The following is a 12,408-nucleotide window of genomic DNA, read 5'->3' as shown; positions in this document are numbered from 1 at the left end:
ACACAAAGACAAAAGTTACTGAGTGCACCTTTAATTAGGCCATCCCACATCATTCAACACAGTGTGAGGTAATTACAGGAATGGGGGAAAGAGAGAGAAATGTTTCAAAAGCAAAATATACCGGTCAAACTGGGCAGGGATGTAACACTACTAGACACCCTAATACACATAAAAAAAAAGGTCTTTAACAGCCAATAAGCCTATTCAAATCAAAAGCTTTCATAACAGTGCAGGTAGTTTAGGGAGAAACCCAGGAGCTCAGAGAAAACCACAGTGGGGGTTTCTGGCATCGACATACTTTCACTTTCATTTCGATTCTCATTGGCTGATCACAGTCTTATGACTGATCTCCTGATGCTAAATAAGCAGCAAAAATCCTAAAAATCTCAGAGTTGAGCTCAGACAGGTGCAGTTGTCTCCAGAAAAACATCAGTGAAGCTGAAACCTTGTTTTAAACCGAAGGATTGTTTGACCTCAAGGTAATTAACAATCAGATTTAATTTGTGTTAATCAGACCTAACGTAACATTTATGTTAGTATTGTAGGTTGCATTGCTCCGTTATTTCCCCCGTCTCTCTTTGTCTCTCCGTCTCTGTTATTTATTTTTTAGAAATCTTTAAATCAAAGGTCTTTTTTTTTATTTTTTACCAAAGATTTCTGTTAATGTTAGATAAGATTAAATGAGTAAATAAACTTTCATAACAGTGCAGATCGTTAAGGGAGAAACACTGGAGCTCAGCGAAAACCACAGTGGGGAAAACACGGAATTTCTGGGAGTGACATCAAAGTGTCTTTAGCAAGTCCGGTATTTTCTATGTAAACAAGCGGCATGACAGTGCAGCTCCTATCTACTTGAACTGTGAAAGACCGCAATCTCCAAAACGGTTGGTCAAGATTACGATTAAAGAACATATTTCAAATCAGCAGTTACATATGACAACACTGGTGTCATAAATTGTGCTGCTTTACCTCAGATCATGCTTAAAATAAATAAAAAATAACCACCCCCCCCCCCCATGTATAGCTAATTCGCATGCGCGTTCTCGAGTTGATTTTCAGGCGATGTCTGTCTCTAAAATATGATTGGCTATTTTAGCTCTAGGGCGGGACTTCTTTTCCACATTCGTTGACTGTTACAATTTCTCCCACTCATTTTAATAGAAGTGACCCGTCTCTGCTAAATAATCTCTGGTGACATACTTTCACTTTCATTTCGATTGTCATTGTCTGATCACAGTCTTATGACTGAGCTCCTTCTGATGCCAGATAAGGTTGGTATAAAGTTAAAGTTGAGCTCAGACAGGTGCAGTTGTCTCCAGACAAACAATAGTAAAGCTGAAACCTTGTTTTAAACCGAAGGATTGTTTGACATCAAGGTAATTAACAATCAGATTTAATTTGTGTTAATCAGACCTAATGTAACATTTATGTTAGTATACAATCTTGTGAATGTTTTAGTAGAATAGAAACAGATAAAATATATATTGGTGTTGCCATATTGATATAATGGTGTTTTATAAGTGTTGTGAGTGCTGTTGTTGATGTTAGAGAGTTGTTTTTATGCTTCTGTTGTACACATTATTTTTGTCTGTTGTGTGTGTGTAGACGTATTGTTTATAGATATGGCATCTGCAAGGCCCATGTCAGCTCCAGTGTGTTGGATTGAAACTGATGATAATGGGCAGTTATGTGTGAGAAAAGAGGCCAAAGATATTCTGGACAGCATCAGAGAGCCGGTCGTGGTGGTGTCTGTGGTAGGACTTTACAGAACAGGGAAATCTTACCTGATGAACCGTCTGGCAGGACAACAGTCTGGTGAGAGAAACACTGTGCAAGTATTTCACATGTCAGAACAAAATTCACATAATAATAATACTTACCACTTCTGTGGTCTCAGGCTTTGCTCTTGGCAGCACGATTGAGTCGAAGACCAAAGGCATCTGGATGTGGTGCGTCCCTCACCCCTCTAAAGCAGGACACACACTGGTGCTGCTGGACACTGAGGGACTTGGAGACATAGACAAGGTGAGGACTCCTGCAACAGCATCAAAACAGACAGAACAGCAACACAATCTACAACCCTATTGACAGTATCATTTAATAGTAATACAAGTAAATGATGGGATTTTTTTATTTTGGGGTGAACTATTCCTTTGACAGAAAAAAAAATACATTCAATTAAAACAATAATAGAATATAATAGAGCACAACATATACATTGTTATACCAGAGTATTGTTGAATTTTGATTCTCGTTAGTTGAAACACATTTAAAGGAATATTTCACCCAAAAATTACAATTCTCTCATCATTTACTCACCCTCATGCCATCCCAGATGTGTTTGACTTTCTATCCTCTGCAGAACACAAATTAAAAAAAATTTGAAGAATATTTCAGCTCTGTTGGTCCATACGATGCAAGTGAACAGTGACCAGAACATTGAAGGTCCAAAAAGCACATAAATGCAGCATAAAAAGAATCCATGTGACTTTTTTTATATTTTTTTTTATACAATAAATCAACTCTTTCACTTTTACTTCCACATTCTTCTTCTTATGTGTTTTGGCGATTTGCATTCTTCGAGCATATCCCCACCTACTGGCCGGGGCTGGTCAAAGGTGTAGATTTATAGTAACAAAGGGCTTAAAAATGGATCTGTTTCTCACCCACTCTTATCATATCAATTCTGAAGATATGAATTTAACCACTGGACAGCTATGAATCACTTTTATGCTGCTTTTATGTGCCTTTTTGGAGCTTCAAAGTTTTGGTCAAAATTAACGTGCATTGTGAGGACCTACAGAGCAGAAATATTCTTCTAAAAATCCTAATTTGTGTTCTGCTGAAGAGAGTAAGTCATACACATCAGGGATGGCTTGAGGGTGAGTAAATGATGAGAGAATTTTCATTTATGGGTGAACTATTCCTTTAAATGGGGTTGATACATTTTCTATAACTGCACAGCTAATAGTTATCACTTTATCATGATCTTGTTGCAAAGTTTCGAAATATAACAACAACTTAATCAGTGACATGAGGAAATAGTTGTATATGCAAGCATTTTAGAGGCATTCATGTGGTAACAGTGGTAAAAGCAGACTTATTGACTCTGGACTGTTTAATTATTGCAAATAATCCATTGATAGTAAATTTTTCCTGTGGCCGAATGTTTAAGGGGGATGAAAAGCACGACACCTGGATCTTCTGTCTGGCTCTTCTGCTCAGCAGCACTCTGGTGTACAACAGCTTAGGAGTCATAGACAATATGGCACTGGAAAAACTGCAGTATCCTTTCAACACAGAGGGGAATTCACAAAAAATGAGCCACTTAAAGTTCTGTTATTTGCACATGCTGACTGCGCTGGTTTAGATTCACTAGGAATTATGCAGATGTAAACAATCCTAAAATCTGTGCTAAAATCTGGACTAAATTGTATGTCTTCAGAACACTTGGAAAATGATGCATGACTTGCATGGACTACTTTTATGATACCTTTGAGTCCCTTTCTAAGCTTTAAAGTGAGTCATTGTCTACTGCTGTATTCAAAAGATGGACCGGGATATTCATTTTCTTTTTTCATTTTGTGTTTCGCATAAGAAAGAAAGTCATATGGGTTTGGAACGATATGAGAGTGAGTACTTAATGAGACTTTGGTAGAATAATTTCTTTTATATAAAATTCTATTTACTGCTCACTTTCTGCAGGCGGTAATAGCACAATATTAATTGCACTGGGCACATAGCACATAGTTTTGTAAATAAAGCACAATCTGAGGCCAGTTGACTTAGAGAGGTGGCGTGTTTGCACGTGAAATATCCTGATTTCCGTCAATAGCTCTCCTTTGTGCATTCAAGATTGCATGAGAGAAGCTCATTCACAATGGCTTGTGCTTAAACCCTGCAAAGGAATAACCGAACGCGCTAAGGAGAGGTCAAAAGTGTTTGGAATGAAATAAGGGTGAGTAAATGAAGACAAAATTGTCCTTTATTGGTGAACTATTCTTTTAAACTAGATTGGGAAATAAGACAGAGGTTTTTGCACTGAAACCACCTGCCTAATATTGTGTAGGTCCCTTTCGTGCCACCAAAACAGCACTAACCTGCATCTCAGAATGGCATTCTGAGATGCTATTCTTCTCAACACAATTGTACAGAGTGGTTATCTGAGTTACCGTAGACTTTGTCAGTTCGAACCAGTCTGGCCATTCTCTGTTGACCTCTCTCATCAACAAGGCATTTCCATCCACAGACAGGGTATCCGCAGGTCCTTAAAGTCTTAAATTTACTTTTTAAAATGTAAGGCCATAAAAAGTCTTAAATAACTTAAATAAATTACAAGAAGTCTTAAATTTCATTTGATGAGGTCTTTTGTGGTGTGAATAGAGGAGACGCTTAAAACAGCAGAATCTGCGCGAGTAAAAATCATCTCTCTCTCTCGTGCATTTTGCAGCTGACGCTTGAGTTTAGTGTGAGCACGCACAGGGAAGTGCATTTTTACTGAATTTATGATGTTACACATGTATAAACCTTCATAAACCCGTTAATCCGAAATGCAACTGCCGTTATTTTGCGTATCTAACACTGTCGCTCCTGCTTATAATCGACAAAGCTGTCAGTGTTAAAATTTGCAAGCGCGCAAGGCTGGAGTGGTCTTTTGACGCCTTTCAAATCGTTGCGCTTCCTTATTTTACACTATACCTTTGACAATAATTGTAAAGCTAACAGAACTACTCAGCTGCAGCGTTACACCTGTTATATCTCTCATCTCCATCTCTCGAGATCTAGGGCAGCCAACGTAATTGACACTGTTCTCACGCTCTCACGCCACACGTCCCTTTTCTCACGCAGTGATAACGTCGCGGAGCAAAGGGGACACTGACAGCGCACGGACAGACAAGACAGAGCAAGCTGCATGATGCTGCGAGTTATTCAGACCAATCAGGGGGAAAGCAGCAGCACAGCGTCGCTCAGTTTCTCTTTCATAATTTAATCTGTTAACATTTTCAATACATCTTGTCAACTTTAAACAGCAATTTTTAAGGTAACTGATATTTGAGATATTTTACTCAAAAATGTAAATTGTCATCACTTACCTTCATGCTGTTGCAAACCTGTATGACTTTCTTATATCAGTGGAAATCAAAAGGAGAAATTAGGGAGTTTCAGTCACCAATCACTTACATTGAATGAAAAACAAGATGCAGTGACAGTGAATGGTGACTGAGACTAAACGTTTTGCTTAACATCTCCTTTTTTGTCCCATGGCAGAGAAAAATGAATTCAGACTTAAGGGTGAGCAGTGATGACAGAAATTACATTTTTTAATGAACTGCCCTTTAACTACCTGTTAAAGTACTTGTTAAAGGTGTCTGCCAAGAAAAAAAATATAAATGTTATTCAGCAGATGCTAGACCTTATTCGCAGCAGCGATATCTTTGATGTTTAATGACAATGACAACAAGGCTGTGCGGTATAGACGTACAGTCTCTTCGATGAGATGTACTGCAGTTTAAAGTGTTTTTGGATCATTCTGTGTACAAAACATTGAAAAAATATCTTTTCAAGGACACTCAGTAGTCATATATATCTTTTTTGCGAAAGTGGTCTTAAATTTTTCTTAAAGTTGCCCTTAAAAAGTCTTAAATTTCATTCCTTCGAACCTGCAGATACCCTGACAGAACTGCTGCTCACCGGATGTTTTTTGTTTTTGGCACCATTCTGAGTAAATTCTAGAGACTGTTGTGTGTGAAAATCCCAGGAGATCAGCAGTTACAGAAATACTCAAACCAGCCCATCTGGCACAAACAATCATGCCACGGTCCAAATCACTGAGATACATTTTTTTTCCCCATTCTGATGGTTGATGTGAACATTAACTGAAACTCCTGACCCGTATCTGCATTATTTTATGCACTGCACTTCTGCCACACTGATTGGCTGATTAGATAATCTCATGGTTGTTGGTTGGTGCCAGACAGGCTGGTTTGAGTATTTCTGTAACTGCTGATCTCCTGGGATTTTCACGCACAACAGTCTCTAGAATTTACTCTGAATGGTGCCAAAAACAAAAAACATCCAGTGAGCGGCAGTGATGGAAACGCCTTGTTGATGAGAGAGGTCAACAGAGAATGACCAGACTGGTTTGAACTGACAAAGTCTATGGTAACTCAGATAACCGCTCTTTACAATTGTGGTGAGAAGAATATCATCTCAGAATGCTATTCTGTGATGTGGGTTGGCGCTGTTTTGACAGCACGAGGGGGACCTACACAATATTAGGCAGGTGATTTTAATGTTGTGGCTGATTGGTGTATTTACTAAATGATATAAATTAACAAGCACACAGTGTAATTCCTCCTAAATGCAACTGCCTGTAGTTATGTGACAGAGCTGAGAGAGCACATCCGTGTTAAGTCGGTGAGAGACAATAAGGATGATTCTGCAGAATTCATGAGTGTTTTTCCAACTTTTGTCTGGACTGTTCGTGATTTCACTCTGGAACTAATAAAGGACAATGAAACGATCACATCTGATGAATATCTGGAGGGAGCTTTAAAACTCAAGACAGGTAAGGGAAACTGTATCACATATGTACACACTCTCACTCACTTCTGTAGTTCTATAATGATGCTGTATCAAGCAGACTACAATGACATTGAAATCCATTTGTCTGGTAAAATAAAATAATAATAAAATAATACTAAAAATAACTATTGCACAACAAGTGAAGACAGTGGACAAGAAAGACAACTGATAACTGATTAATCTGCCTATATACTTTATTTATAATTGTTTTCACATTTTAGAATAATAGTAAAGCCATCAAAACTATGGAATAACATAAATGGAACTATGGGAATTATGTTGTGACTAAACAAAATCCCAAATAAATCAAAACTGTGTTATATTTTAGCATCGTCAAAATAGTCACCCTTCACCTAGAATTTGCAGAAATGTACTCATACAACACCAATTATACAACACCTAGTATAAAATAAAATAAAATTAAAAAAAGATATTTGGTGCATAACATGGGACTTCGAATTATAAACAAGCCTGAAATACTCTGGGGACTCTTTTTACATTTGTGCCCTCCAAGATGCTCACACAAACAGAGCTGGGATTTACAACATGTTACAATATAAACACTAAAAGGGGAACATTTTCATACAACAAAAGGATCATTAATTCATTAACAAAATGGCATCACCATCAGCGATTGCATGTTATAATTGTCCAGTTGTGACTCACTGATGGCTGATTCACTGTATGATTCACTGAGAAAGAGACTCTGATTCAAACTGCCAACCTGAGCTCCTAAGTTCAAACCCGTTTTGTGAATCTTTTTGACTGATGTATTAAAAAGACTCGGTTCAAAAGAGTCCGAAAACGCTTATGAATGCACAAAAAGTTTTCCCAACAACCAGAAACATTTTGGACACACTGTATATTTTTAAAATTGTTGGCTTTTTACTGTTATTTATTTTTTTATTTAAAGGCAGTTCACCTCAGATTGAGCAGTATAACCTGCCCCGCCGCTGTCTGCGGAATTTCTTTGCGGTGAGAAAGTGTTTTGTATTTCCTCGGCCTGCTGGAACGAAGGAGATGAGAAGAATGGAGAAGCTGACTGAAGCAGAGCTGGATCCAGAGTTCCTGCAGGAGGCAAAAAAATTCTGCGAATACATCTACAGCAGTTCGGAGTCAAAAACTGTCATGGAAGGTCGCACAGTCTCCGGACCTGGTCAGAATCTGTACCTCCCAGACCATGTCATTAAAGAAAAAAAAAAAAAACTTAACATACCATAGCATTTTTAAGTAGTCTGTTTTTCTATTCTATATTTCTAGACTATTTTCTAGTCTATTTTTATGTAATTGCAAATTTTAGGACAGTCATTAACGTTAATTAATATAATACAACTATCATATTGTTTCACTCACAAGATTAATTTGTATGAGAAAGCTGAGAGAGCACACAGTCACATGTTATTAACAGATGTTTTGTAGAAATGTTTTTCATGAAACTAACAGAAAATGAAAAATTATTACACACGATTACTCTTGATTAATACAAGCTCAAATACAACATGCTAGTACAGTGTAAAGATTTTTAGATGATCTTCACAGAGTGTCTTCCCATGCTGAGCAACTTGTACACGAATGTGACTTGTGTATGTTTTTTCTCTCAGTGTAATTTTGATCAGGTGTGACTTATATTTAGTTGTAACTTTATTTCCAGAATCTACAGTATCTTGTTATGAACGTTAGATCTTCTTTTTGGTGTATCTTGTAGATGTTTCCGAATAGCATTATTTCTGAGTAAAATCTTTAAAGAATGAAACTGCAGAATTTCATGACAGTCTTAGATCACTCCTTAATGAATGTGATATAAGGAACAAATGAAAGGCTGAATAACCGATTAAAAATGTATCTTGTTTTTTGGCAGTTCTGGGTAGTCTGGCTGAGGTGTATGTGGAGGCAATCCGCAGAGGAAATGTTCCATGTCTGGAAAATGCAGTGGTGTCCCTAGCTCAGATCCATAATGTCCAAGCAGTGGATGAGGCCCTGCAAATCTACAGGACTGAGATATTCAGTTTAATCCAGATTCCAGTCGATCCAAAACAGCTGTCTAACATCCACAAAAGTGCAGAGAAGAAAGCCATTGAAGTTTTCATGAGCACATCCTTCAACGACATAGAGCATATTTACCAACAAGAGCTTGCGGTACCTGCAAACATATCAGTAGATAGAAGAGTATAGTTAGTGGTGATTTTTTTTTTTTTTTCACAGGTTTGGAGGTATTACTCTCATTTATACATGCTTTCGAAAAATGAAGGAAATTTGTGTGCATGACCATGATAGTCATGATAGAATATTAAAGGGATAGTTCACCCAAAAATCAAAATTCTCTCATGATTTACTCACCCTCCTGGCATCCCAGATGTGTATGACTTACTTTCTTATGAAGAACACAAATTAAGATTTTTAGAAGTATATTTCAGTTCTGTAGTGAATGGGTGCCAACATTTTGAAGCTCCAAAATCCACATAAAGGGAGCATAAAAGTAATCCATATGACTCCAGTGGTTAAATCCATGTGTTCAGACACGATATAATAGGTGTGGGTGATAGATCAATATTTAAGTCATTTTTTTATTATAAATTCTCCTCGCTGCCCAATAGGGGCCGATATACACAAAGAATGTGAATCAAAAACAGAAGAAAGTGTAAGTGAAGGAAAAAGAACTTGAATATTGATCTGTTTCTCACCAACACCTATCATATTGTCTGGAGTACTTTTATGTTGCCCTTATATGGATTATGGAGCTTCAAAATTTTGGCACCTACAGATCTGAGATGTTCTTCTAAAAATCTTAGTGTTCTGCAGATGAAATAAAGTCATAAACATCTGGGATGACATTAGGGTGAGTAAATGATGAGAGAATTTTCATTTTTGGGTGAACTAACCCTTTAACAGCCACACCAACTAAATTCCAGGCAAAGTTAATGACCTGTAGCGGGGTGAGGAAGAGACAGACACAGTGAGTTTGGCGTCAGGCCTTGGAGAGACGTTTATTGGAAATAATCAACATAAAATCTTCAGTAAGCGTAATTAAAGTGTACATTGGGGAAAGTATCCAAATTAAAGGGGAATTTGGCATCCTCACTGTGAATGGGGCTATGTGAAGGTGGGGAGTGAAGAGAGAGTAAGGTCCAGGTGTAATGGACTGGGTCCGGCGGCTGCAACGCAGTCCCATCCTGGATCTGCGACACAAGGGGTGGTGACTTCCGCAGAACAGCTCGGCTTCCCTGGGGTTGTGGTGTGCGAGGGAAATAGTGGACCAGCCTCCCAGCCCATCGACTGGGACGCATGCTCCAATCACCGGCGTTGCATCTAATTTGCACCAGAGGTCCGGGGTGAGGGTCTGGCGAAGCATTAAACTTGCGCCAGACTCTCCCTGCTCCATTCCTGGATCTATGAGGACACCAATGTGTGCACACAAGGAGATAGAAGCCAGCTTCAGGAGGAGAGGTGCACTCTATGTTTTAATGGCAGCGGTGATGAGGCTATATTCACATCAGTTGTGTCTCATCATCCACTGCCCAAATAAGGCTTTTAAATTGCACCTCTCCTCTCTCCTGCCTACTCCCGTTGTGAGCCTGGCTAAAGGATGTCCCTCAAAGGCGGGGTGACAGTGACGAGAGGGTGGGGCAGGTTGTTCCGCCACAGACTCTACAAGCTTTCTTCATGATATTCTTGATTCTTTATAATGCTGATCTGGTAGACCATCTTGCACCACCAACAAACCAGCTACTAGCTCGTCATACATTGCCTAAAGTCGTCAAGCTGGTGTTTAGATTATAGTCGCTGGCCCAAGCGGGTCTGACAGCTTAGGGTGGTCAATGTCTCGGTAAGGAATGTAACCTTGGTTCCCTGAAAGGAGGAAAGCTGCCTAGCTTTGCCGCACTACTGATTTCTTGCTGATAAGGGATCGAAAGATGTGCTCTCATCCCTTCAGTTGAAAAATTCTGCTGATGAGGCATTGTGCCCCAGTTTGTATGCCCTAGAGGAGGGGAACACCCAAGCGCCACCTGCCAATATGTAATTGCTGTGATTTTATAGGGTTTCAGAGATTGTTACTCCTGAGAGGAGCTCCCATAGTGTCTGACTTGAAAGGGAAGCTTATTTTTGGAAAAAGGTGCAAGTTCGTTGACCAATCAGTGGGGACCTGGCTGAGCTTGTAGGCAAGCCTGGACCAGCTACCATGTGCCAAAAATCAGCTTGTCCCCCTTTAACCAGCTGGAACATTGGTGGTTCAAGGTGGTCCCCACCAGATCATCAATTAATTGTTTCTGAGTAAATCAGTCTTTTATTCTTTGGCTCACTTCTCTTTATGGAGTTTTAAACAAAAGTTCATAAAGAGATTGTTCATCCACCGTGTGACCCGACTTGATCAGTACCTTCAAATTTAATGCCTAAACGTCTCGGTAACAAGTGTAACCTTGGTTCCCTGAAAGGAGGAAACTAGTTGCTGCATCAGTAGCTAATGCTATGCAAGCTCCTCCCAGGAGTCACAATCTCTGAAGCCCATGTAGAATCACGCCAATCTATTGGCAGATGGTGCTTTATGCTCCGACCCTTATGCGCACAATATTGCAGGCATTTCAACAAGATCAAAGTGTCATTTTGTCAGGAGACATCTCTTGGTCCCTTGTATGCAAGAAATCAGTTGTGTGGCAAAGCTATGCAGCATCTCATTCCCTCCTTTTAGAGAACCGAGATTACACCTTGTAACCGAGATGTTTCCTTACAAGTCTGTAACGAGTTTCACTGCATGGGCAAGGAGGAGACGGGAACCGGCTGAACAGCAACATAATTTTAATGACAGAACATCGCCGGGCGATGACACTGGACATCACCTCCTGGTGGATGGCAGCAGGCTCCTCCACCTCCCGGCAGACGTCAGTGGCTCCTCTGCCTCCTGGCGGCCGGCAGCGAGCTCCTCCGCCCCCTGGCGGACGGCAGCTGCTCCTCCATCTCCTGGTGAAGGGTAGCAGGCTCCTCCACCTTCTGGCAAACTGCTCCAGTACCACCGTACTATACCTTCTCAGCATTGTGACACTCCAACATTGACTTTGAGGGCCAAAAGCTCCAAGTGCGTAAGCTGTGCTTGCATGCCAATTCCTCAGTTTATGCTAACAGGAGCCAATTGTCAAGGTAGTTCAATATGCGGACACTGATCAGCCTCAGGGGAGCCAGCACCACATCAACAGATTTGGTAAATATGGGTCACAAAGCCATTGAAGTGAGGCGGCCACCTCTGAAGCACATAGCCATGCACGACTGTGCTCAGTACCCAGCTGGAAACCCCGGATGACTGCCCCATGTGTTCGCACAATGAGTCAATGGACACAGCGGCTCCTTCCTGACTGCCGGCATTGGCAATTGTGTTGGGATATGGCAGCCTGATGGCACATTGCCAACAGCAGTACAAGCAGTCACGAGACTCACCCAGAAGGAGATTTTCTGTTGGGACAAGGTCCTGAAAGCACAATTTTCTTTTTTGGCCACTGCCGTTGCGGTTTCACCGTCAGCTTAGTCTCAAAGGATTCAGGGTCTGGACCGTGTTCGCCTATGTCCTTTAAAAGGTCCGCTTGGTAGACCTGCAGGATTGCCATTGTGTGCAGGGTCGAACCAGCCTAGCCTGCCGCAGTATAAGCCTATCTGACCAAAGAGGATGTGAGCCAACACGGCTTGGATGGAAGCACCAGCTTAGATTTCCTCGCCAGTCCAGAGAAGGAGGGCATAAGTGGGATGCCACAGCCTCTTCGACAGGAAGCTGTAAATAGCCTCTCTGCTCAGTGCTATCAAAAATCATTAAGGCTGCGGCACAGGAGACATACACTCTCG

The 12,408-nt window shown here is 40.3% G+C and overlaps 1 protein-coding gene across 2 annotated transcripts in view; it reads left to right on the top strand.

Annotated features, from left to right (window-relative positions):
* The first annotated feature begins 315 nt into the window (after positions 1-315).
* The window catches only part of LOC127440748 (guanylate-binding protein 1-like), a 28,339-nt gene continuing 16,246 nt past the window's right edge, over positions 316-12,408 (top strand). The window contains exons 1-7 of one of the 2 annotated variants that reach the window (XM_051697578.1): positions 316-479; positions 1,606-1,815; positions 1,898-2,025; positions 3,176-3,285; positions 6,378-6,568; positions 7,499-7,741; positions 8,444-8,721. In XM_051697578.1, coding sequence (XP_051553538.1) covers positions 1,623-1,815; positions 1,898-2,025; positions 3,176-3,285; positions 6,378-6,568; positions 7,499-7,741; positions 8,444-8,721 — 1,143 coding nt within the window. In that variant the 5' untranslated portion in view covers positions 316-479; positions 1,606-1,622. Of the gene's footprint in view, positions 480-1,207; positions 1,377-1,605; positions 1,816-1,897; positions 2,026-3,175; positions 3,286-6,377; positions 6,569-7,498; positions 7,742-8,443; positions 8,722-12,408 lie in introns of those variants that run through there. The other variant, XM_051697579.1, reaches the window with a different exon arrangement.

The sequence above is a fragment of the Myxocyprinus asiaticus genome, chromosome 5, assembly GCF_019703515.2.
Source record: "Myxocyprinus asiaticus isolate MX2 ecotype Aquarium Trade chromosome 5, UBuf_Myxa_2, whole genome shotgun sequence".
In the NCBI taxonomy this organism is placed as follows: Eukaryota; Metazoa; Chordata; class Actinopteri; order Cypriniformes; family Catostomidae; genus Myxocyprinus; species Myxocyprinus asiaticus.
The sequence above is the reverse complement of the archived record's forward strand: the minus strand, read 5'-3'. Positions and strand labels throughout refer to the sequence as shown.